Below are 26,031 nucleotides of genomic sequence, written 5' to 3' on the forward strand. Positions count from 1 at the left end.
CCCCCCAACCATTTCAGGTTTCTGACAAGTTAACTCGCCATTTGGGCAGCATTTGGCACGATATCGCCCAAGAGAACATCCAACAACTCTATGAATCGATGCCAAACCAAATAACTGCCTGTATTACGGCAAGAGGTGGACCAGCGCGTTACTGACTTGCTCAATTTGTGAAGCTTTTTCTCGTGATAAATCATCCGATTTTTCTGAAATCGTAATCGTTTGTAACGTATGTCGTGACAGATGTGTTGTCTTCAAGGGCGTCCATCCTCGGGGGTAAGGGGCGGCCGCGGCAATCCCTTCGCTCTCAGAAAAAGGAAAAAGTATTGTGTAATCAGGTGTTCTTCTTTTAAGTAAATGAATTAAAAGCCGATATTACGCAGATTTTTAACAGGATCGGAACTAAAAAACTTTTTTATGGATTCTTCATATGTGAGGCCATTGTGTTCGTAGTTGGTTTACAATTCTCGAGGGTATTTTTGCTCTGTCGTTGCAACTACAAAAATGCGTGATTTTTTTCCCACTAGATGCGTTTCGCTTTATTGCGGTAGTGCATAATCAGTGGTCTGTAATTACGTTATTTGCTTTTAGATCGAAAAACAGTTCGTTAAGAATATGTTGATTTGTACTTATCACTGTAAGTGCAAATCAACATATTCTTAACGAACTGCTTTTCTACCTTAAAGCAGATCAAAATGTGATGATGATGATGAGGTCCTATACTCCGAGTAGTGTAGGGAACGATGCGGGAGACCCGCACCGCCGACTAGGCAAGGTCTTAGCGGAGGAGGTTTGCCATTGCCTTCCTCCGACCGTAAATAAGTTAATTACAGACCATTGATGATGTTTTACCTCAATAAAGCGAAATGCATCTGGCGAAAAAAGTCACTCGTTTTTGTAGTTGCGATGAAAGGGCAAAAATTAGGGGAAAACCGCTAAAGCCAGTATGACTGCAACACAGTGGTACCCAAACTTCCTTCGACCATTATCCCTGAGTGCAATGAGACCTTAGCTAATACCCCCTCCCCCACCGCCACTTCTCCTGCCATCTGTTGCCCCCCGCCGCCACATTATCACCATCTTTAGCACTTAACTAAACTGTAGAATGAAAGACTTTCTTGGAACAATTTTACTTTTAAAATGATGAAAGGTCAATGATATTTATTTTGACTGTGTTTGTGGTGGTGGTGGTGGTGGGGGGGGGAGTTGGGGGAGGGGAAGGGGGGCGGGGTAGGGGGCGTTCGTAGAATGAATGGCGTATGAATTCGTAGTGCGTCGCAAATGCTACCCACAATTCGTTCTCAGATAAGAAAGCTAACCATCCACAGTGAGGGTACACACTTGTTACAAAACATACTTCCCCTACATTACTCCTCTCCATTGCGGGACTAGCTTCACCTGTACACTGCAAACCCATTTAAAATCAACCTCGTTAAAATGTGTGCACTATACTTACTGTTCGTAAATCCATTGAGTGCTGCACTCCTTAATTCTCAACTGGCATAAACTGGAAGACTTCAGGCTGTTAATGCTTTGTGTCTGACCACAGCCACTAACAGTAATAATAATAGTTCTGTGTGCAGCACTATAGTAGCCAATATGTAGTTACTTCAATGTCGTGCTGTCAATTAATTCAATTATCTCTTTCGAAGCGAGTAATGATGCAATTTCTGGACTACTGCAGGTGCTATCTACAACTTGGACAAGACATTTTCTTGAGGTATTTACCGCTTGTTACGTGTAATTCTCACTTTTATCATCAGCGACGTTTGGCACAAAGCACAAGATACGTGTGTAGTGGGGGTACTACGAAGTGCGACAATAAAGTAATGAGACCATGCGAAAAAAAATGTTGTTTACCGTTTTAGTCAAGTTTAGTATTGTCTCCTTCAAAGTAGTTCCCTTCTGATTGCACACACTTTTTCCAGCGCTTCTGACATTGATGGTAACATTTCTGGAACTCATCTTCTGTAATATCCTCCAAGACCCCGTGACAGCTTTTTGGACATCTTGTGTTGTTTGAAAATGGTGTCCCTTGACCGCCGTTTTGACTCTTGGAAATAGAAAAAAGTCGCACGGAGTGATATCTGGTGAATAACGTGGCTCTGGTAGTACTGAAATTTGTTTTGAGGTTAAAAATTGCTGTACTGACAGAGCAGATTGTGATGGCGCATTATCGTGATGCAGAATCCAGTTATCAGCAAAGTTGGCATGGACACGAAGGAACTATTTTACGAAGTCTTCCTAAAATTTCTTTGTAGTAATATTCGTTAACTGTTTGTCCAGGAGTTCACGCACCCTGGCCAAGTTGACATCCGTCCGTGAGGTTGATAGTCGTCCACTGCAGTCTTCATCTTCAATATTCGCTCTGCCTTCACTAAACATTTTATGCGAATGAAAAACTTGAGTTCTTTACATAACCTCATCTCCAAAATCCTTCTGAAGCTTACCATAAGTTGTCGTCGCATTTTCACCCAATTTAACGCAAAAAGAATTGGCATACCGTTGCGCAATATTATGCAGTTCCATTTCCGTGACGAGAGATACAAACGTGTTAACTTACTACAGCACAACTCATGACTGAGCAGTTGCATCGATGTGCTGCTTGAGCAAGAAGCAGCTTATAGACTAAGGTCAAAGATATTGTGCCTACACAAGCTTGCAGGGTTGCCACATCTTGCAAACAAAATCAGTCTCATTACTTTATTGTCACACCTCGTATGTGAGGAACCTGTAACCTCCACCACGTTAATGCTACTAAATGAGGAAACGTAACTGTTGATGACTTGTGTAATCGGTATCAGAGTTTTACAAAGTTGTGGTAATAGTAATGATCTCTTGAAAATAATCGTTAACAATAATGAGCGTATGGCCTTGTTGGCCGGGAGACCCCTCGCTCCACAAACGCTACTACGGCGACTTACAAGTGAATGAGGATGAAATGATGATGAAAGACACACACCCAGTCATCTCGAGGCAGAGAAAATCCCTGACCCCGCTGGGGATTGAACCCGGGACCCAGTGCGCGGGAAGCGAGAACGCCACCACAAGACCATGAGCCGCAGACAAAATAATCGTTTGTTTTTACTTCTTATAAAATTTCATTTTACCCCTCGGGTGGTAATTACCCCAAGGTTCAGAATCGCTGCTGTAACAGCTGTTAACGAGCCCCAACGAAAACAAATAACTCACTAATTCAACGATGAGATTCAACACCAGCAAACAGCAGTATCATGCAGAAAATCGCTGTTCACTGAAGAAGCCCGCCGGCCTCCCAACCCCCTCCCCTACTCCACACACACACACACACACACACACACACACACACACACACACACACACACACACGATCGCGCGTTTACTTCTGCTTGCCAAATGACATGGGGCCCAGAGATTATCGTGCGTGCTGCACCACTACCAGCAGACGCTCAAAGAATCGGTAAAGCTCGCCTAGACTGGCGATCGTCAGTACACACTGTCAATGTGACAGAAAGGAATGACAGAAACAGAATACTTCGATACCGCTATCATTCTGAGTCAACCGCAAATTGCGGTACCCATGACGCGAGTAGCACTCACTCACTGTATGTACCACTTCACTTTATTTATTCATAAGTGTATTAGTGTTCCAATTCTGACTTACCATATATTTCTTACCAAAATAGTTTTCTAACTCATAGTCTGTGTCTTCATACAATTAATTAATTAGAAAATAGCTTCACAATTGCTAACATGCAAACATAGCTGTTGCCAAACAACAAAATGCTTTTACAATTAAAACTGCATTTCCAGTAAATTATACCTTGTAAAAGCGCGTCCAGTTAACAGCAGTCTTTCATTCCATGCTGTAAATCATTTGCAGTATGAAAATTAGTTTGGAACATATTGATTGAAATACGAGGGCTATCCACAAAGTACATTACGTTTTGGAATTAAAAATAAATAAAGTATTGGAAATTTTTTTTATTATATACAGATGAAAGCCACACTTAAATACTACTTTTCTACATAGTTGCCATTTAAGTTAAGGCACTTATCGTAGCTATGGACGAGCTTGGAAATTCCTTCGTCATAAAATTTGGCCGCCTGCGCCTTCAACCACATGGTTACCTCTTCTTGAAGCTGTGCGTCGTCATCAAAACGCTGCATAGCCAACCACTTCTTCATTGCTGGTAATAAGTGGAAGTCGCTCGGTGCCAGGTCAGGACTGTACGGCGGATGAAGACAAAACTCCCACTTAAAAGATTCGAGAAATTCACGAGTGGCATTTGCCGTGTGGGCCCGGGCGTTGTCGTGAATCAGCAAGAACTTCGAGCCCAACTTTCCCCTGCACTTCTTTCATATTGCTCTTCTGAGGTTGTGCAGAGTTTGGCAATACCTCTGAGAGTTTATTGTAGTGCCTTTTTCCAGGAAATCCACAAAAATCACACCTTTTCTGTCCCAAAAGACAGTCGCCATCACCTTCCTTGCCGACATTGTCTGCATGCATTTCTTGGGTTTTTGGGGGGAATTTGTGTGCCCCCACTGCATTGACTGCAATTTTGTCTCGCAGTTCACATGCTTAACCCATGTTTAGTCACCAGTAACGATGCGATCGAGTAATGAGTTGGCATCTTTCTCGTAAGCGTCCAAAAACGTTAACGCTGCAGCCATTCGCTGATTTTTGTGAATCTCTGTCAAGATTTTTGGTATCCATCTTGCACAAAACTTGTGGTAACGAAGCTTTTCGGTAAGGATTTCGTGCAACAAACTTCGTGAAATTTGTGGAAAACTCATAGAGAGTTCCGTTATTGTGAAATTACGGTTTTCACGGACCGCGGCATCGACTTTTTCGACAAGTTCGGCAGTCACTATGCTGGATCTTCCACTTCGCTCTTCGTCGTGAACGTTAGTTCGGCCATTTTTAAGTTTTATGACCCATTGACGCACTCCACCTTCAGTGATTATGTTGTCCCCATACACTTCACAAAGCTGTCGATAGATTTCTATCGGTGTACAGTTTTTTGCAGTCAAAAACCTTATTACAGCACGCACTTCACTTTTCGCGGCATTTTCAATTAACGCTGACATTTCAAACTGTCACAGTAACTCAACAGAGTACAACACGAACCTCTCACTAGCATGGCAGGATGCCGACTGAGCGGCGGAATGCCATGACACCAAGATGGCCGCGCTAGCCCCGCCCCTAACGGACACAAACGAAAACGTAATGTACTTTGTGGATAGCCCTCGTAACTTTAATTTTGCATCTCACTTATGAACAATACAGAAGAGTTTGGCACGTCATTCTGCGGTTTAGTTTGGAACGAATGTCAATGAATTCATGTATTAGGTTGGTACCTAAGTTCGTAGCGTTTTTGTTTCCCATGTTGGTATCCGGTTGCTATGGGCTTATTTATCGATTGTCATTTTTTTTATTTATAGTTCACTGTTGCTGTTGAAGGCGGAGGGGAGAGACAGGAAAGGAACTATTGATGTCAGCTGCATAGGGGCTTCATGCGACATCAGCTGTGACGAGTGGAAATGTGTGCCTAGTACGCACCTGGCTTGACAACTGCTCCGCTGATTCCGCAAAAAGTCCCGATGCAGCTGACATCTTTCCTTTCTGCGCCCTCCACTTTCTATTTACATAATATGTATCACAGCTGCAGATCCCGCGTCATGTCTGATCTTCGAAAGAACATACACTAGGTATTCATATGAACGTATACATAACTGACTCAGTAAAATGGCCCATTTGAAATCCGAAATGTGACTTGCTAAGTAACCCGTTACTACAGAGTTGAGTAACAACTCCTGGAATATATTGCCTTCTTAATAATGTTAGAAAATTAAATCTATGAAATATAATTAATGGCTCAAAGTCATCCACAAGTCGGTCGTCGTCAGCTGAAGCCTCTCGGATTAATCTGTCTCCGGAGAGTCCAGTTAAAAACGGATCCCTGGCGTCCCACATTTAAATCGGCGCCAGACTGACTCACAGTAAACTTTTAACAGCTCTCCGGAGCCACTGTGACACGTGTCTGTCAAACATTTGTTTTTGTCCTGTGCGATCGTTTACGCGTTTGGAAACATTATCTCTGTGATATTGTAGGTATGGACACCGCTGACCTCGAATAATTGCGTAGTTTCCAACATGCTATCGTCCATGCGTCACGCACTTGTTATCAACCTACTTTCAATGTCATCTAAATGACGACGTGCTGTCTTCTTCACTAGGCACCAGTCTGTGTAGTGACTGCTCATATTCCATATCAATATACGCCGCACCTAGCAGCAATATTCGGCCGTCACAAACTGCACATCCTGAAATGGGGCGGCTCAGTTCATTACAAATCATTGACAGTGGCGTAGTTACGATTTTGGCTGGTATTACGTAAAAATTTCATTGGGACTGACTACACGTAATAAAACGTGATTTGATACGTAACTCGTAGGCAATTTTCGAATCAGCACATTACAACTGGTACCATTTCATTCTGATTCCGCTATTTACCAGAAATCTTTAATATTACCACTTGGCTGTACTATTTCAAATGTGCACTATTCTTTGTTCGTTGTTTGCCGGCCGGAGAGGCTGATCGGTTCTAGGCGCTACAGTCTGGAACCACGCGACCGCTACGGTCGCAGGTTCGAATCCTGCCTCGGGCAGGATGTGTGTGATGTCCTTAGGTTAGTTAGCTTTAAGTAGTTCTAAGTTCTAGGGAACTGATGACCACAGCAGTTCAGATCCATAGTGCTTAGAGCCATTTGAACCTTTTTTTTTTTTTTTTTTCGTTCGTTGTTTATATCTTAACTGAATTAGGAAAATTACTTTACCGTATACTCTGCAAAGAAATCCTAATGTGGTTACCTCCCGTGTTAGCGATCGAAGATGAAAAGCCTAGAGTCCTCTGTTTGGTAGTATCGAGTAGCATCTGCCTTGAATTTAAGAGTGAAGAAGATGCAGAGATTAATTAATTATTTTACCACACGATTATAATTTCACCATGAAGACATCATTCTGGTGTGGATATGTTTCTGTGAGTTAGAAACATTCTGAGCATGATTACTGATGCCAGGTGATAGATATAAGGACGTGGACTATGACAGAGGTTTCAACTGGTCCAACCTTCGTGATGCCGATTGCTGTATTTGCAGCCGCGCTACGAAACTGATTAAGTCAAACCAACCGAGTGTAGTCTTACGGACCATTTCATTCTTAATAGCACACTGCTCAAACCATTCTTGTGGAGAAACACTTGGAGAAACAGTATGGGTGGGTGACTGAGAAGCGCAGTACTGACCTTCGTGTCAATAGATGGAGACAGTGCCACAGGCGTATCCATGGGCGACAGACAGGGTTCAGGTTCGGCACACTGTGGTGATACATAGGGTGATGGAATGGGACGGAGGTGGTCAATGTAGCTGGCTGAGGTGCCACTGCACCACTTGCAGTTCCTTCGTGACGTAATGAATGCTGTGTCAGATAGCGTCATCGTCGTGCTGCAAGTGCAAGTTCATCATGCGCATGTCGAAGAAGGGTTGTTGTATTTGCTAAATATGATCAGCAGTTTGGAGGCAATCCTGAAAGAACCAATGGCCACCAGGTATTTCCATTAGTGGTAGCCGCTGCTGCATAAAATGGACTGTGCCGTTGTGCCATGCTGGCGAGTTATCATGGCCAACGACACCTGTGGCAAAGCTACCTCTAGTTGTATGAGTTAACGCGACACCAGATGGATCAGGAACCGAAGGGAAGTGGTGGAGGAAATCTGCTACCAGTGCTGGTTCTCCCACACCCGGGACTATAAATGTCCGTGTGAAAACGTCATGAAAACCAGGGTCCAGTGTGAGCATCTGAGATCCATAGACTCAGATTATCGAGTCGTTAGCTGCAAAAGTTGGATGGGTGAGCAATTTGGGATTATGTAGAGAGCAGCGAAGTACTAGCCTCTGAGCTGGAATCGACCATGTACTGTTGGCCATCGATGCAGGCAACTAGAAAGAGTCTGTTGGCTTGAAGAGAGCGAGCCGTCATCACTATTGTGAGTGTTTAGGCGACTTAGATATCCAGCACAGTTCAGTGCACCTACTGCAAACAGTGCCTCGAGTTTGTGTCACACAGTGGATGACAGTTGCAGAAACACTTCTGTGCTGGCGAAGGTGTGGTGTGATTGGCGAGTGAGGGACAGGTTTGACGAAATCCGATCAACTCGTGGTAGGTGGGAGGTCAGTTATGTTCTCACTGTGGTTGCAAGTCACGTTCGACGCCATTGTTGTCTGAATCGCTTGTACATTGTCGATATTGAATGGTGGAAAATATTCTATCTGCAAGTCTGAGACAAGTGTCCAATGGCTTTTTCTCTTGGCAGACAGTGGCTAGTTGGACTTGTGAAGGAAGTTTGACAACCCATATTGTCTTCAGTATGTAGTCGGACATGATGTGGAGATCAATTTGAGTGTGTAGCCGATGCTGTAGTCGTGATGGAGACATTTCCCAAACCCCATGGTCTGGTGCATGTTCTACATCTACATCTACATTCATACTCCGCAAGCCACCCAACGGTGTGTGGCGGAGGGCACTTTACGTGCCACTGTCATTACCTCCCTTTCCTGTTCCAGTCGCGTATGGTTCGCGGGAAGAACGACTGTCGGAAAGCCTCCGTGCGCGCTCTAATCTCTCTAATTTTACATTCGTGATCTCCTCGGGAGGTATAAGTAGGGGGAAGCAATATACTCGATACCTCATCCAGAAACGCACCCTCTCGAAACCTGGCGAGCAAGCTACACCGCGATGCAGAGCGCCTCTCTTGCAGAGTCTGCCACTTGAGTTTATTAAACATCTCCGTAACGCTATCACGGTTACCAAATAACCCTGTGACGAAACGTGCCGCTCTTCTTTGGATCTTCTCTATCTCCTCCGTCAACCCGATCTGGTACGGATCCCACACTGATGAGCAATACTCAAGTATAGGTCGAACGAGTGTTTTGTAAGCACCTCCTTTGTTGATGGACTACATTTTCTAAGCACTCTCCCAATGAATCTCAACCTGGTACCCGCCTTACCAACAATTAATTTTATATGATCATTCCACTTCAAATCGTTCCGCACGCATACTCCCAGATATTTTACAGAAGTAACTGCTACCAGTGTTTGTTCCGCTATCATATAATCATACAATAAAGGATCCTTCTTTCTATGAATTCGCAATACATTACATTTGTCTATGTTAAGGGACAGTTGCCACTCCCTGCACCAAGTGCCTATCCGCTGCAGATCTTCCTGCATTTCGCTACAATTTTCTAATGCTGCAACTTCTCTGTATACTACAGCATCATCCGCGAAAAGCCGCATGGAACTTCCGACACTATCTACTAGGTCATTTATATATATGTCTCCATGATCTGAACACAGGGCCAAGATTCCCTATCCTCGTTCCTACACAACCTCAACACCATCTCTCACGTCCACTTTACCTGGTCTTCCTCAACCCAGCATGCCACCTTCCTGGACGTTAACCTCCTCCTCCCTGGTGGCTCCATTCACACCTCTGTCCACATTAAACCCACCAACTACCAACAGTATCAGCATTTTGATAGCTGTCATCCCTTCCATACCAAAAATTCCTCCTATGCAGCCTTGCTACGCAGGCACAGCGTATCTGCAGTGACAAGAACTCCCTTTTCCTAGTCTGCAAACAGATTTTCCATGCCATTTCCCCACATAACTCTAATCCTTCCACTTCCCACAAGACCCAGCCACAAAAGAGTGCCCCCTTTCGGACCCAATAACATTCCAGACTGAAAAATCTGAACCGTCTCCTCCATCAGGGCTTTGATTTTCTATCGTCATGCCCTGTAATGAGGGATATCCTACCAAAGATCCTTCCCTCTGCTCCTAGAGTATTGTTCCATCACCTACCCAATCTCCACTCCTAACCACAACCCCTTGCCACAGATATCATATACCTGTGGAAGACCCAGGGGGCAAGACCAGTCCAATCCACCAACGCAGCACTTCCAATTCCAGTCCTGTCCGGGCTTGTCTTACGCCACACAAGGCCAGGCCACCTGTGAAAGTAGCCATGTTGTATACCAGCTCTGCTGCAACCATTGCACAGCTTTTTATATTGGCATGACCAGCAACCAGATGTCCACCAAGATGAATGACCACTGTCAAATTGTGGCCAAGAGCAAAGTAGACCACCCAGTGGCAAAACATGCAACTGAACACAAGATGCATGATTTCAGTGGCTGCTTCACAGCTCAGACCATCTGGATCCTCCTCTCCATCACCAGCTTTCCTGAACTGTGCAGATGGTAGTTATCCTTATAACACATTCTCCACTTCCAAAATTATCCTGGCCTCAAGCGACAGTAAGCAACTGTCCCCTCACCCTCCACCCATCAGTTTCCACTCCCTCTGTCGTATCATCTCCTCCCTGTTCATGTCACCTCCTCCTCATTGCATACCCCCCTCTGCCAATGCACCCATCGATTCCTTCCCCTTCCCTGTTCCTCTCCTTTTCTGTTCCCTGCTTCTCCCCCTACACCCCGCCTTGCGACACTACCCCTGGTAGTCTTCCGAGGCTGTGATCTAGTCCCTGCACGCCCTGCCAGATAGCGCTCTTCTCTCCCCCTCCCATATGCTGATATCCCTCCCCCTTCCCCACCCCTCTCCAAATTGCTGTTCACGCGACAGTCCACATTCCAGTCAGAGCTGCTTGTGGTAGCAGTCATGTGTGGGTAGCGTGTACTTGCTTGTGTGAATGTGTGTGGGTTTCCTTTGCTGAAGAAGGCTTTGGCCAAAAGTGACAATGTGCAACAGTCTTTTTGATGTGCCTGTCTGCTACACAACAGGTCATCTTTATTGTGAGTAGAATTGTCCTTTTCCTGATATTGTATACATTTCCTTTATATCTCCTTTGTAGATCACATGGCATAACTACTCCTCTAGGGAGCAGCAAAGTAATGCTACTTTCATGGTCTCATATTTGGTGTCCAAAGGAGGAGGGGGGGGGGGCGAGGATAATATCACCTATCATATCCACATGTTCCCTCAAGTGAGTGAGAGGTGTGATGAATTTCTTGCTGCCGGCTGGGGTGGCTAAGCGGTTCTAGGTGCTACAGTCTGGAACCGCGCAACCGCTACGGTTGCAGGTTCGAATCCTGCCTTGGGCATGGATGTGCGTGATGTCCTTAGGTTAGTTTGGTTTAAGTAGGTCTAAGTTCTAGGGGACCGATGACCACTGCAGTTGAGTCCCATTGTGCTCAGAGCCATTTCAACCATTTTTTTGAATTTCTTGTTGTCACTGATGATGTCACTCTAAATTATGCTGTCAAATGGTGAACCGCAAGTTTGGTTCATCCAGCCAAGAAGATGGTAGCTTATGAGATGTCCTCTGTCCAATTGGTTTCAAGGGTGCCATCCATAGTAGGAAAACAAAAGTGCAATTCATTCGAGTCCCCATGTGGTATGACTTGACATCCAGTAGGCAGGATGGAAGACAATGCAGACAGCTGCATGAGGCCTGGAGTGAATGAATTTGAGTGTGGTGTGAATGAGACTTGATCAAAAGTGAACAAACACAAATCCAACCGATTGAATTGAAGCGGCTTGAAAGTAGCCCGGTTTGTAATCAAAGCCGGGTCCATTGTGAAATCACAGAGTAGGTTGTCTGATACACTCCATTGTTCAGACTGTTGTTCACTGTTGGAGCACTGTCATGAAGAGCGTCACTATTGCTTTTGATAACTTGAGGTGCATGGAGGGTGTAGTCCATAGCATCTGGTATTGCGGTCTGAGAACTGTTGTCTGACTGTGTGAATTGCGCAGCATTATGGTGGCATGATAGCAACACTGTAGTTGTGAAGAGTAAATGTCCAAATTCGGCACAAACACAGTTGCCACAGACACAAGCATAGTGCTACACTAGATGGATAATATGTGGGATGTTTAATAATATGACATGAGTCTGATATGGCACACTTTTTATTTTTACTGGAACCGCACAAATGAGATACAACCGCTCATTCTGATGCTGTTAAGCGAATGATCGATCAAAGATCGCACACGTGGTCTCAGTGGATCACAAGTAATGTTCTTTTTTGACACAGAATTCCAGCAGCCTGATTTAGGTTCATTCTTTTAGTATTTAATGTCGTGTACACCCGCAAGTATTTTGGGTGTTGGTAAATTGGTATCCACTGTAGTGGATACTATGTGACAGAGTTAACATGCCAGAAGATGAATCCTTAGAAGTTCAAAATCGATCACAGATAGAAAAAATAGCATAAACACAGCCGCTTCAAGATAAAATAGTAAGAGGAAAAAGCTTTTATTCCCCACAATAAGATATTTGGTAGCTGACGTCCCCAGTTATCCCACCACTGTGCAAGCATATGGATTAGTGATATGTAATCACAAAAGCAAAAAGTGCTGTCGACCAGAGTAGGTGGGTGAGGTTCTGCTGGCCAAGAGGAAATGCTAATCCGCTAATCCTAAGGAGTTGAGGACCCGGGCTTCTAGTGGGTCCAGGATGGCAGGTGGAAGGAGAAACACATGATACGTCAGTGCTGAACAAGACCTACAAAAATGATCGGTGTGGACAAGGGCAAATTTTTGTGTTGAAATTTCAGACACCTGAGGAGTCGGTGTTCCTAGGCCAGACTTCATTGTCATGAGCCAACCTTATAGTGGTCGCAAGTGTGTTCAGGAGATTATAGCAAATCTCAGGAGTTTGCTCGCTGAGGTATTCTGACCACTCGGGCAAACTGACGAGGATCTTTTGCTCTTTGGGGTCAAACTGTCATAGCATCAAATTATTTATGTTGTCTAGCAGTGTGTTTTGTTTCACCGGTACAATGTTTTTGCATATTCCAACATCTGTGAGTGAACAATGAGAGCAAATAACTGGGCAAATATCTTACTCATACTACCATGAGAAATGTATATTGATTGGAGGAATGTTTCTCTGTTGTTGACTGTTATTTTTGTCTTATCCTTTCTTTGATAAAAGATAATTTTTTGTGACTTGAGTAAGATCTAAACCAAGCAATATAATTGAACAAAACATTATTTCTGTTAGGCCATCAAAATTGTCATTGTGTATGACAAACAATTATGTAATGTTGCATTGTTGCTCCATTCTTTAAGTAGTTCAGATGGATAGAATTAATCAAATGCCTTCACCGAGCAGCTTGTAAACTACAACATCCACAGAGCCTTCTGCACGTATTACTTGATGCTGTATTTGCAGTGGGCTCTCAGTCCTGGTCATTCTACTTCATTTAGTCAACAGCACAAACCTTAGTCCTTGGCCACACTTCACTGAAAATTTGATCAAAAACTATTGATGAATCCCCTGTGCAAAAGATACACTACTCGCCATTAAAACTGCTACACTAAGAAGAAATGCAGATGATAAACGGGTATTCATTGGACAAATATATTATACTAGAACTGACATGTGATTACATTTTGGGTGCATAGATCCTGAGAAATCAGTACCCAGAACAACCACCTCTGGCTGTAATAACGGCCTTCATACTTCTGGGCATTGAGTCAAACAGAGCTTGGATGGCGTGTACAGTTACAACTGCCCATGCAGCTTCAACACGGTACCACAGTTCATCAAGAGTAGTGACTGGCGTATTGTGATGAGCCACTCGCTCGGCCACCATTGACCAGATGTTTTCAATTGGTGAGAGGTCTGGAGCATGTGCTGGCCAGGGCAGCAGTTGAACATTTTCTGTATCCAGAAAGGCCCGTACAGGACCTGTGACATGCGGTCGTGCATTATCGTGCTGAAATGTAGGGTTTCGCAGGGATCGAATGAAGGATAGAGCCACGGGTCGTAAGACATCTGAAATGTAGCGTCCACTGTTCAAAGTGCCGTCAATGTGAACAACAGGTGATTGAGACGTGTAACCCGTGGCAGCCCATACCATCACACGGGTGATACGCCAGTATGACGAATACACACTTCCAACGTGCGTTCACCGCGATGTCGCCAAACACAGATGTGACCATCATGATGCTGTAAACAGAACCTGGATTCATCCGAAAAAATGATGTTTGGCATTCGTGCACCCAGATTCGTCGTTGAGTACACCATCGCAGGTGCTGCTGTCTGTGATGCAACGTCAAGGGTAACCGCAGCCACGGTCTCCGAGCTGATAGTCCATGCTGCTGCAAATGTCATTGAACTGTTCATAGTCCATGCTGCTGCAAACGTCATTGAACTGTTCGTGCAGAAGGTTGTTGTCTTGCAAACGTCCCCATCTGTTGACTCAGGTATCGAGATGTGGCTGCATGATCCCTTACAGCCATGCAGATAAGATGCCTGTCATCTCGACTGTTAGTGATATGAGGCCGTTGGGATCTAGCACGGCATTCCGTATTACCCTCCTGAACCCACCGATTCCATATTCTGCTAAAAGTCATTGGATCTCGACCAACGCGAGCAGCAATGTCGTGATACGATAAACTGCAATCGCGATAGGCTACAATCCGACCTTTATCAAAGTCGGAAACGTGATGGTACACATTTCTCCTCCTTACAGGAGGCATCACAACAATGTTTCATGAGGCAACGCCGGTCAACTGCTATTTGTGTATGAGAAATCGGTTGGAAATTTTCCTCATGTCAGCACGTTTTAGGTGTTGCCACCGGCGCCAACCTTGTGTGAATGCTCTGAAAAGCTAATCATTTGCACATCACAGCATCTTCTTCCTGTTGGTTAAATTTCGCATCTGTAGCACATCATCTTCGTGGTGTAGCAATTTTAATGGCTAGTAGTGCAGATGAAAATTTAAACCATGTGGTCAGTTCAGCTTCAGTGTGAACTAAGCTGACTGGAGAAAAATTTAGCCACCCCATTGCAAGCTCACTGATGAATTGTAGATGTTTACGTTTCAAGTGAACGTTATGTATTAACATCGGTAAATCTAAGGATGTGACAGAGAGGTGAAAAGGGCAATCATGTTTGACCATGCCCATGGCCACATGGTGTGTAAAGTTGCTGGATTTGTTCATGTTTTGTTTGCCTACAAGCAGTGGTGTAATACATGTGGCTGTAAAACACAAAGTCAAAATTGTGGCCGGCAGATTGGTCCTGATTGAGAGTAAACAGGGACATGTTTCACAGCTTGTGTATGAAAATCATTTCCAAACTTGACAGGACTTGCTGCACACAGGCAATGAACGTCCATCCGCACCAGTTAAGTGGGGGAACATTGCCATGGGAACTGCATGCAGTGAACATTTGGAGTTGGCTCTCCTCACAACAGGGCATTGCTCACACAGGCATCCAAAGAAGGCAACAGTGGAGTTCATCAGGCTGGAAGAATATGTGACTGGTTTTCTTAACACTCCCCCACACTATTGCAACTTGATTGACTTGCAAAATTGCCTGCCTTGAACACCATAGAAAATCTACGGGACATGGTGGAACAGGGGCTAAAACACTGGCATCAGGATCCCTACAGTTTGGTGAAACTTGTTATCTTACCACCCTCCTCCACCCCCCCCCCCCCACCCACCCACACACACACACACACATCACCAATCACCAGTAAATTTTCAGTCTCTTCGTTAGTTTCAAAAGCTTCGAGAGGCATAAAATATACATTTTTTTTTTTTACTTGTCTTCATTTTCTTGTTGTTGGCTGCAGGATTTCTAGGGGTAGATTCTTGAGGCTGCAATTTTGACTTTGTGGTTTCCAGTTGACACAATAACTGAGGAAGTACTTTCTGTTTCTATGACATTTTTTAAATTTTATCCCATTCTTCTACATCACACTGACTTCACATCTCCATTTTCATAAAACCAAAAACTACATTATTACTGCCAAAATTAAAAACATGTCCATTTCCGTAAGAGGCATGCTCACTACTGCTAACTCATTCTGCAGTAGTAACATATTCCAAAGAGTTTACAAACTTTCTTGACAAATGAAGAATCGTCACCAAGCTGTATCTTTATTTTTAAAATGAATCCAGAAATAAATTTGATAATTAGCATTAGATTGTGTAATTGATAACAGGAATTTTAAGTATGCTAGATATTTCGTAATTTCAAATGTTTCTAAAAGAAGAAGAATTTTACCTATACAAACAGAGCTAGTAAATATCAGTTGTAACAAATTAATTTCTTATTATACATTTTAGCCTGAAATACAACACATCATATACAAAATCATATGAAATTCCTTCATTGAAACAGCCGAGATAATGCTCACTTATATGGGATTCGAAAATATCACTGGTATCAGCTATTTCTATAATGAAAGGTAATGTCATAGGAGGTTGTCCCATTACAGACTGCACATTAAATCCTCAGTGAGTGACTTAACCTGAATCTGATGTACCTGCACAACCTTGTAGACTCACTTCCTAACAGGATTTCCCCTTCATGGTATGTTGGTACAGCAACAAGTATGCTGAATATGGTGAAAACAATGGTCTTCGTTGCAGTATTGATTTTTTTGCTTTATTTATTCATGATGTACATTTAACCTAAAACAAGGCAACTTCATATTGATCAGTATAGTGTTCGTAAGTGTGTTTTGGGTGCCACAATTAGGGCATCAGCAAAAATAAACTACCCTCGTCATATATAATAATATAAATTGAAGCAAGTATGTGCCTATGTCATATATTAAAAGCATAACAGCTGATAACCTTGCAGGTCTGTGTTGCATAGACAAGCAGATAAAAGGCAGGATCAGGCCTGTAAGTAGTCTTGTCACATGGCAAATATGCTGGAGGCCCCATTCTTGATTCTCCAGTCTGATATACTTGTGTAGAGTATCAGTCTATGCTACACAGACCTCCTAGTTTATTGGATGTTACACTTTTAATATACAACGTGAGCACATTGTTTCTCTTATTTCACTGTATATGACTGTCATTTTTTGCTGTAGCCCTAGTCATGGAATCCAAAACCCATTTTCCAACATTACACTGGTCAATCTGAGGATTCTTTATATTAGGCAAAACATGCATCATGAATAAACAAAGCAATAAAGTCAATTCTGCAGTAAATTCTCTAGAGGTGGCTAATATTTTTGTCTAGTGATCATACTTTCAATGCACCTGTGGCTGTCCACTGCAGTTTATGTGGTGAATGATATTCAGCACAGTTCACTGAAGTTGTCAGTCCCAACACTCACGTAAATGCCAACTGCTGTCCTATTCTCAAACATGCAGTTGTGAGCCAAGTAAAACTATTGTAAGCAGTTTGCAACATCACTGGCATGTGTGTGGTAGATGTATTCATCATTACTGTGGAGATGTCACACAGCATTGTTCTGTTAGAAATTTCATCACACTGCACCATCATTACCAGCTCCCTGAGTCTCCCTCAGACTGGTCTAATATGCCAGCAATGAAATATTCCTCTTGATGTCTCCTGCTACCTTGTAACATGAAGTTGCTGTGGCCAGCGATTGAAGGTAAAACCTGTAACATCAGCTCTTAAGAACTTTTCCCAGATTCATTAGGTAGGATCAGTTACAAAGTAACAACAAACATCAGTCTTCTTATGTATTTCCAAATCATACACAATGATGTACAGTACCCACTGATGTGGATCTAGACTGTGGATGATATGCATCCCATGCCATATCTCATCATAAGAGATCCTCAAAACTCGTTCCTCTTGAAGTTCTGCAATATAGTTAATATTACATCTTTATTAATAATCTGTTGCGAAAACTGTACTATATGATGTTGGACAAGGCTCTTTGCTCTATTATAAGCACTATGTCACGATGAATAATAATACTGTAAACTGATATGGTAACAAAAAATGATGAGCTGATAAGATGACCGTACAGACATTTGAAACATCCAAGATGTTTTAAATAATTGTAAGCTCCATTCTCTTCATAATTATCTACTATGAAATATTTTTTTATGGACCTTTCCTGTACATTGCTTCTAAATAATATGAAAAATAGTGATAAAACAGCTGTGGAATGTATTGTATCTATAGCATACAATCATACAGACTGAATGTCTTAATGTTACCAGATTCAATTATCTTACACCTAAGGAAATGTTTGATCAACTTTTACATCATACATCTTCAGATCTTCAATAATATTTCATTTTTAAAATTATAAAATTGACAATAACTGATAAAAGATATTCAACTGAACTATAACAACACTTTCATAGTAGTACCTTTTATTGAAAGTCCTGGCAGATTAAAACTGTGTGCCCAACTGAGACTCGAACTCGGGACCTTTGCCTTTCGCAGGCAAGTGCTCTACCATCTGAGCTACCAAAGCACGACTCACGCCCGGTCCTCACAGCTTTACTTTTGCCAGTATCTCGTCTCCTACCTTGCAAACTTTACAGAAGCTCTCCTGCGAACCATGCAGAACTAGCACTCCTGAAAGAAAGGATACTGCGGAGACATGGCTTAACCACAGCCAGGGGGATTCTGAAGTACCATTTATTGTTGCAGTGTTGTCAAATAGTTTAGAGTCCAGTCCTTTTTTCCCTGTTTGTAGTGGTCTATTTTATTTTAGTCTTGTATGTGGATGATAAACATGTGTATCCTGTTTGCTTCTTGCTTAATAACGATGAAGATCCTGATTTATTGGGACATATAAAGTTGTTGATACTTCTCTAGATTTCCAAAGCGTGATTGTATATGTAATACAGTATTATACACAAATCAAAAAATGTTTTGCATCGCCTCGGTCTGAGAGTTCTGGAATCTGTGCAGAAAACTGAAATAGAGATCAACATAAACATCATTTCCGCCCTTTTTATTGCTCATGAAAACCACACATTGCATGTTGTACCACCATACAGTGAGACCTTCAGAGGTAGTGGTCCAAATTGCTGTACACACCAGTACCCCTAATACCCAGTAGCACATCCTCTTGTATTGATGTATGCCTGTATTCATTGTGGCATACTATCCACAAGTTCAACAAGGCACTGTTAGTACAGATTGTCCCACACCTCAACAGCGATTTAGCGTAGGTCCCTCAGAGTGGTTGGTAGATCACATTGTCCATAAACACCCCTTTTCAATCCCTCCCAGGCATTTTTACAGGGTTCTTGTCTGCATAATGTGCTGGCCACTCTAGTCGAGCGATGTCATTATCCTGAAGGAAGTCATTCACAAGGTGTTCATGAAGACGAATGCCTCACCAATATGCTGCCGATATGGTTACACTATCTGTCGGACGATGGCATTCATGTATCAGACAGTCGTTATGGGACCACCAAACAAGAAATCTTAGAAATCAACGAGATAAAAATGTAATTAAAAGGCAAATAAAATAATAATAATAATAATAATAATAAAAACATGTCACGGCTAAGTGGAAAGCCTCAAGGCAAAGCAGATAGAACAAACATATGCAAGGTGCAATACCAATGGCTGAAGGTCACAATTAAGTTTCAAAATTTTAAAAAATATTACCATAATCATTTAAAGGCAGAAGGCTGCAATGTTTAAGCTTGAAAGATAGGTTGAAGAATTAATTTTGGAAAGTTTTTAAGAAAAAGAAAAAACCATAAGCCTTAAATTTTAAGCAGCAGAAAACAGATAAATAAACACCGGTGGCACTCAGAAGGCCTGCAGGGAGGTCGGTCTGCCCTCGTTCACTTAGGCGAGACAGCTGGTGAGCCCAAATATACTTGATCTGTCGGAACCCAACCAGGGGACAGCCATGGACTGACCGACACAATGACTTGCTTCCCGTCAATCAGTACATGAGAACTCAAACAGAAAAGGTTACAAACATGGTAATCCACAATGGAATATGTATTAGCTGTCAAAATTACACACCATGTTGGACAGCGACAACAGGTGAAGAAAGTACGCTGCCTGAAATGATGTTAGTGGCCAGTCGAGTGATGTCATTATCCTGAAGGAAGTCATTCACAAGATGTTCATGATGGGGGCGTGAATTGTCATCCATGAAGACGAATGCCTCACCAATATGCTGCCGATATGGTTACACTATCTGTCGGAGGATGACATTCATGTATCATACAGATGTTACGGGACCACCAGCAGCCTACATTGGCCCCACGTAATGCCACCCCGAAACAGGAGCGAACCCCCACCTTGCTGACTCGCTGGACAGTGTGTCTCAGGCCTTCAGCCTGACCGGGTTGCCTCCAAACACGTCTGTGATGATTGTCTGGTTGAAGGTATATGCGACACTCATTGATGAAGAAACATGATGCCAATCCTGAGCATTCCATTCAGCATGTTGTTGGGCCCATCTGTACCAAGCTTCATGGTGTCATGGTTGCAAAGATGGACCTCGCCATGGACGTCGGGAGTGAAATTGCGCATCATGCAGCCTAACATAACATGATGTCCTGTGGCTGCACGAAAAGCATTATTTAACATGCTGGCATTGCTGTCAGGGTTCCTCCGAGCCATAATCCATAGGTAGTGGTCATCCTCTGCAGTATGAGCCTAGGGTGGCCTGAGCAACTCACCCTTAACATAGACAAATGTATCGCGAATACATAGAAAGAAGGATCCTTTATTGTATGACTATATGATAGCGGAACAAACTCTGGTAGCAGCTACTTCTGTAAAATATCTGGGAGTATGCGTGCGGAATGATTTGAAGTGGAATGATCATATAAAATTAATTGTTGGTTAGGTGGGTACCAGGTTGAGATTCATTGGGAGAATCCTTAGAAAATTTAGTCCATCAACAAAGGAGGTGGCTTACAAAACACTTGTTCGACCTATACTTGAGTATTGCTTATTAGTGTGGGATCCGTACCAGATCAGGTTGACGGAGGAGATAGAGAAGATCCAAAGAAGAGCGGCGCGTTTCATCACAGGGTTATTTGGTAAGCGTGATAGTGTTACACAGATGTTTATAAACTCAAGTGGCAGACTCTGCAAGGGAGGCGCTCTGCATCGTGGTGTAGCTTGCTCGCCAGGTTTCGAGAGAGTGCGTTTCTGGATGAGGTATCGAATATATTGCTTCCCCTTACTTATACCTCCTGAGGAGATCACGAATATAAAATGAGAGAGATTCGAGCGCGCATGGAGGCTTTCAGAAAGTCGTTCTTCCCGCGAACCACACGCGACTGGAACAGAAAAGGGAGGTAATGACAGTGGCACGTAAAGTACCCTCCGCCACATACCGTTGGGTGGCTTGCGGAGTATAAATGTAGATGTAGATGTAGATGTAGCAAGGCATGTCATCGATAGTTCCTGTCTCTCTGTATCTCCTATATGTCTGAACAACATCGCTTTGGTTTAGTCAGAGATGCCTGGACACTTCCCTTGTTGAGAGCCCTTCCTGGCACAAAGTAACAATGTGGACATGATCAAACCATGGTACTGACCATCTAAGACATGGTTGAACTACAGACAACACAAGCCATGTACCTCCTTCCTGGTGGAATGACTGGAACTGATCAGCTGTCGGACCCCCTCCGTCTAATATGCGCTGCTCATGCATGGTTGTTTACATGTTTGGGCGGGTTTAGTGATGTATCTGAACAGTCAAAGGGACTGTGTTTGCGATACAATATCCACAGTCAGCCTCTATCTTCAGGAGTTCTGGGAACCGGAGTGATGCAAAACAGTTTTTGATGTGTGTATAACACAAGTTTTGTTGGCAGGCAGGTTTCCCCAGAAGATTACATCATCTGCAATCTGCAGTAATAATTATGCTGGCTGAAAGTTTAAATTTTTTATTATCTCTTTTAATGTTTAACCAGAGCAAATTCTGGTAGTGCAATGTATGATTTGATTTAATTTATTTCATCTCAGAACATATAATATTCAGGTCATGTGATCTGCTGTACTGGAGACATATCAGTACATAATTTTAGGGATTTAGTTTACAGACTTAAAAATAATAAGAAGTATAGTTATCAAACAATTTTCTAGCAGTACAATACTTTTACAGTTTTGTACTTTTTTTCAGAGATGTTAGTTGCCTTGTTTAAATTAGCACCTCACCATTCATAAACTCCTCCACTGAATAATAAAATTTTCCCACTAAGAGTTCATGTAATTTTTTCTTTAGATGACCAATTTCCATGCTCAGAATATCACATCCCTTTAATTTATTGTATATTTTCATGCTCATGTATTGAGGAGTCATAAAATATAGCTTTAATCGGTGAAGAGAGCATAAAATTTTGTTTTTGCCTAGTCAGCTTATTGCTCTTACATTTCATATATTGTGCTATCTTAAAGCATCCTGAATCCATGCTCCAAGAAATTTGGTAGAAGTTATATTCTCAAGAGATTTGGTGAATGGTTCCATGTAAAGAGTTAATGACTGCTTATTTTGTACTGTGTACAAATGTGTTGTAACTGTGTTTTGTGTGTTTATTGGTAGTATATATCCTGAAAATTAGTCTGTTATGCATATGATGCTCTTCTTTGGTGCTCTGTCTTATTAATACATTTCTTTCATCATCTGAAATTTTGATGTATTTGTGGCATGGTCTAGATGGTTACAGATCATTCGCAAATAAGAGATAAAGAAAAAAAAAAGATTGGTCCCAGACTGGAGCCTTGTGCTGCCTCTTATTTGATATGCTGCTTTTCTGAGTAGTAGAAGTTTATGCTATGTTCTTTAGGGAATGGAAGCTAAGCTCTGTTCTGTAGGTACAATTTTACCTTCCCAAATCTTGTCCCCTTATACCTACACAGAACAGTTTCATGAGCAATGTCTTGTCAATTAGGAAGTTGAGTAATGCCTTTTGAAAGGTCTAGAAATATTGTTGTGGTGTGCTCTTTGTTGCATGTTGCATTTAGGGTTCCACTGAAGAAGAAAAATGACAGTTGCAGCAAATCTTGAATTACAAAATCAGTGTTGCCTTTTCTAGAAATAAGTAGCTTTATCTTTAAAATTGAGACACAAATAATACATTTGGATTAGCACGCACTTGTTTTTACAGTTTTTATTGTTACCACATTAACTACCTTACAGTAAATTACACTAATTACAATTTAATCTAATTCAGCCACCATTGAAAGTTAACCAGAAGGGGTCAAGGTGTTACTGCATTTACTGTCCACATCCATTCTCGTATTCAGTGGATTTCTGCTCACTTTTTCTGTTGTATGAATCATACCCCATGTAAATAATGGATACTATTGCACAATTTGTTCTCCAGATGCAAGCCATTCACATCGCGCTGCTGTTCTGCTTGCTGGGCGGCCTGGATGGAGCTCACTTCCTGGCATTCTTCCCTCTGCACGGGCGGAGCCACTGGATCCTGGCACAGAGCTACCTGCAAGAACTGGTCGCCAGGGGGCACAAGGTCACCTTCGTTACGCCCTTTAAGAGTGAAGGCCACACAGAAAACTGGCGTGAAATAATCATTCCTGACACGAGGAATACATTTGGTACAGGTTAGTGAGGCATTGTACTGCATGAATTATAGTCTGTGATTCCCGTAAAAAACTTCCCGAGAAGCATAACAAAGAGTGTAATAAACTTATCAAACATAATATTACAGTGCATGTATGAATTGCACTTTACCTAAATCTCAGTGTTAGATACACAAATTGTGTTAAGTCTAAAAGTATTCAAAATGAGATAGCATACAGACATTCAGAGTTAAACAAGGGTTACATGCAGGTAACTGCCTTCCCAATCATTGTTCTGGACACTTGAGGGAAGTTCATGAATTCAGACGCCAGGTAGGTTGTAGTGAGTTATGTTCTATTACTAGGGACTTATCCCGCACTCCAGGTGTGGTGCCAAGAAGACCAGTAGGGAATAGTGTGTTATGCAATCTCTGTGCGGACGTAATGATGATGATGATGATGATGATGTTTGGTTTTGTGGGATGCTCAACTGCACAGTCATCAGTGCCCAAACAAAGTCCCAATTTTCACACAGTCCAGTTTCATTCACAGTCCAGTCTAGCCACAGTCAAGAATGATGATGATGATGATGAAATGATGAGAACAACACAAACACCCAGTCCCTGGGCAGGAAAATCCCCAATCTCGCCGGCAATCGAGCCCAGGACCCTGTGATTCAGAGGCAGCAACACTAACCACTAGACCATGAGCTGCGTATGGTTTGGACTTGACACACTATAACTTGTGATAAAAGAATGAAGTAGTATGAATAGTGTATCAGTGAGATTAAACAATGTACAACAGAACATCAACTGCTGTGGCTCTGCACTTTAACACAACAGTCAGATAACATAAAAATATCCACATGCCTAGGCGATGTTCCAATGCATCTCCTAGAGGACCGCATTAGCATTATAAGTGAGTCATTCACATCCATTTGCTTCTCTGATTACAAGAAGCATGTGAAAGTTCTTCCCATCCCCAAGAAAAGGTTGTACAGAAAGTACAGAGAATTACTGAGTAGTTTTGATGCTACTTCTTTTTCAAAAATATTCTGAAAAACAATTATGGACCATTGAAATAAATATCAACTTCTGTGCAAAGAACAGCTTGGTTTCAGGTCTGAGAAGGGAACAGAAACTGCTGCAGTAAAATTTAAAAAAACAGTTTTGGAAATTGTCCATAATGAATGTAACACTGGGGATAAGACAGTAGATGACTTGAAGAAATTCATCTTCCTTAGAAGGAAACTAACACTTGAAAGACAAAAAAGCAGAATATAATAAGCATACCAGCACATGCAACATGAGCAAGCATTTCTAAAAGAAGTCTAGCAGGACTATCACACATTGGCCTTAACGTGAGGAAGAAATTTGTGAGGACGCACATCTGGAGTGTAGCATTCTGTAAAAGTAAATCGTGGACTGTGGAAAAACTGGAAAAGAAGAGGATTGTGGTGTTTGAGATGTGGTGCTAGAGAAGAATAGCGGACTGATAAAATAAAGAATGAGGAGGCCCTCTGCAGAATCAGTGAAGAAAGGGACATATGGGAAACATTGAGTAAAAGAATGGACAGGGTGATAGGACATGTGTTGAGGCATCATGTAATAACTTCCATGGTACTGAAGGGAGCCCTAGAGGGTAAAATGGGAAGGCAGATGCACATACATGTCCAGTAATTAACTGAGGAACTGGGTGTGTGTTGAGTTTAAGAAGTTGGCACAGGAGAGGATAACATTAAACTATTCAGCAGACTGCAGTCTGATGATCCAAAACCTCCAGATTCCACGAGATAGCAAGAGAGCCATATTTCATATCTCCCTCCCTCTTCAGAGGCACCTATAGCTCTAGCAGAGTATGGGTAAGTTGGGTGGAATTAATGTGTCAGAAAGAAATGGTGAAACTATAACCATATGCTAGAGGGGACAAAAGCAGGGAGGGGGTTGTGGAGATGGTAGTGCCCCTCCTTAAAATTAAACATGAGAGATTAGTACATCAAATGAATAGTTTTCTTGATAATGTAGGTGGATAAACAGTAATAATCCATACTTTGATAGTATCACTGTTTCTTCAATGCCTTTGGATTCCACTGAAAAAATTCTCTCAATGGAGTCTCCTTGTCAAGCAGTTAACTTTTAAAAATTTCACTTGAGGTGTTCTTGTAACCAGTTTTTTTTCTCTGAATACTTAAAGAACTCTTCCAATTCATCTGTTTCAAGTAACAGCTCTTACATATGCATAGGAGACGGTTCTTACGTGATAATTTTCCATGGCTGCTTTGCACTTGTTGCGAGCAGGTTTTTTATACCTTTCATATGGCATTTTTTTTAGATGATGACATTTAGCTTCATAGAACTCTTTAAAATTCAGGTGTCCTTACAAATTGTATGAGCCTGTTTAGTCCCATACTCTCACACTTTTATGTATCCTCTGTAATAACAATATTTTCCCCTAATGCTATCATGTTCAATATTGTACCAGTCCAGAAACTTTCCTCTGGGCTTACAGACAAAATAAGTATATTTTGAAGAGACAAACAAGAGTATCACTCAGCAATGCATTTCATTAATAATCTGTCAAACACAGTTTAAAAAATAGTTAGATTGAATTTCATAGGGAAAAAGTCACTCTATGTGACTTAATACACCAAAGAACAAATTTACAGACTCCTCTTCCTGACCTCTCACAATCACTACATGTTCCTCAGTGGAA

The 26,031-nt window shown here is 42.2% G+C and overlaps 1 protein-coding gene across 1 annotated transcript in view; it reads left to right on the top strand.

Annotated features, from left to right (window-relative positions):
• LOC126202995 (UDP-glycosyltransferase UGT5-like) overlaps positions 1-26,031 on the top strand; it is an 87,494-nt gene that overhangs the window by 23,853 nt on the left and 37,610 nt on the right. Inside the window, exon 2 of the mRNA XM_049937192.1 lies at positions 23,124-23,361. Coding sequence (XP_049793149.1) covers positions 23,124-23,361 — 238 coding nt within the window. The remainder of the gene's footprint in view (positions 1-23,123; positions 23,362-26,031) is intronic.

The sequence above is a fragment of the Schistocerca nitens genome, chromosome 9, assembly GCF_023898315.1.
Source record: "Schistocerca nitens isolate TAMUIC-IGC-003100 chromosome 9, iqSchNite1.1, whole genome shotgun sequence".
Lineage (NCBI taxonomy): Eukaryota > Metazoa > Arthropoda > Insecta > Orthoptera > Acrididae > Schistocerca > Schistocerca nitens.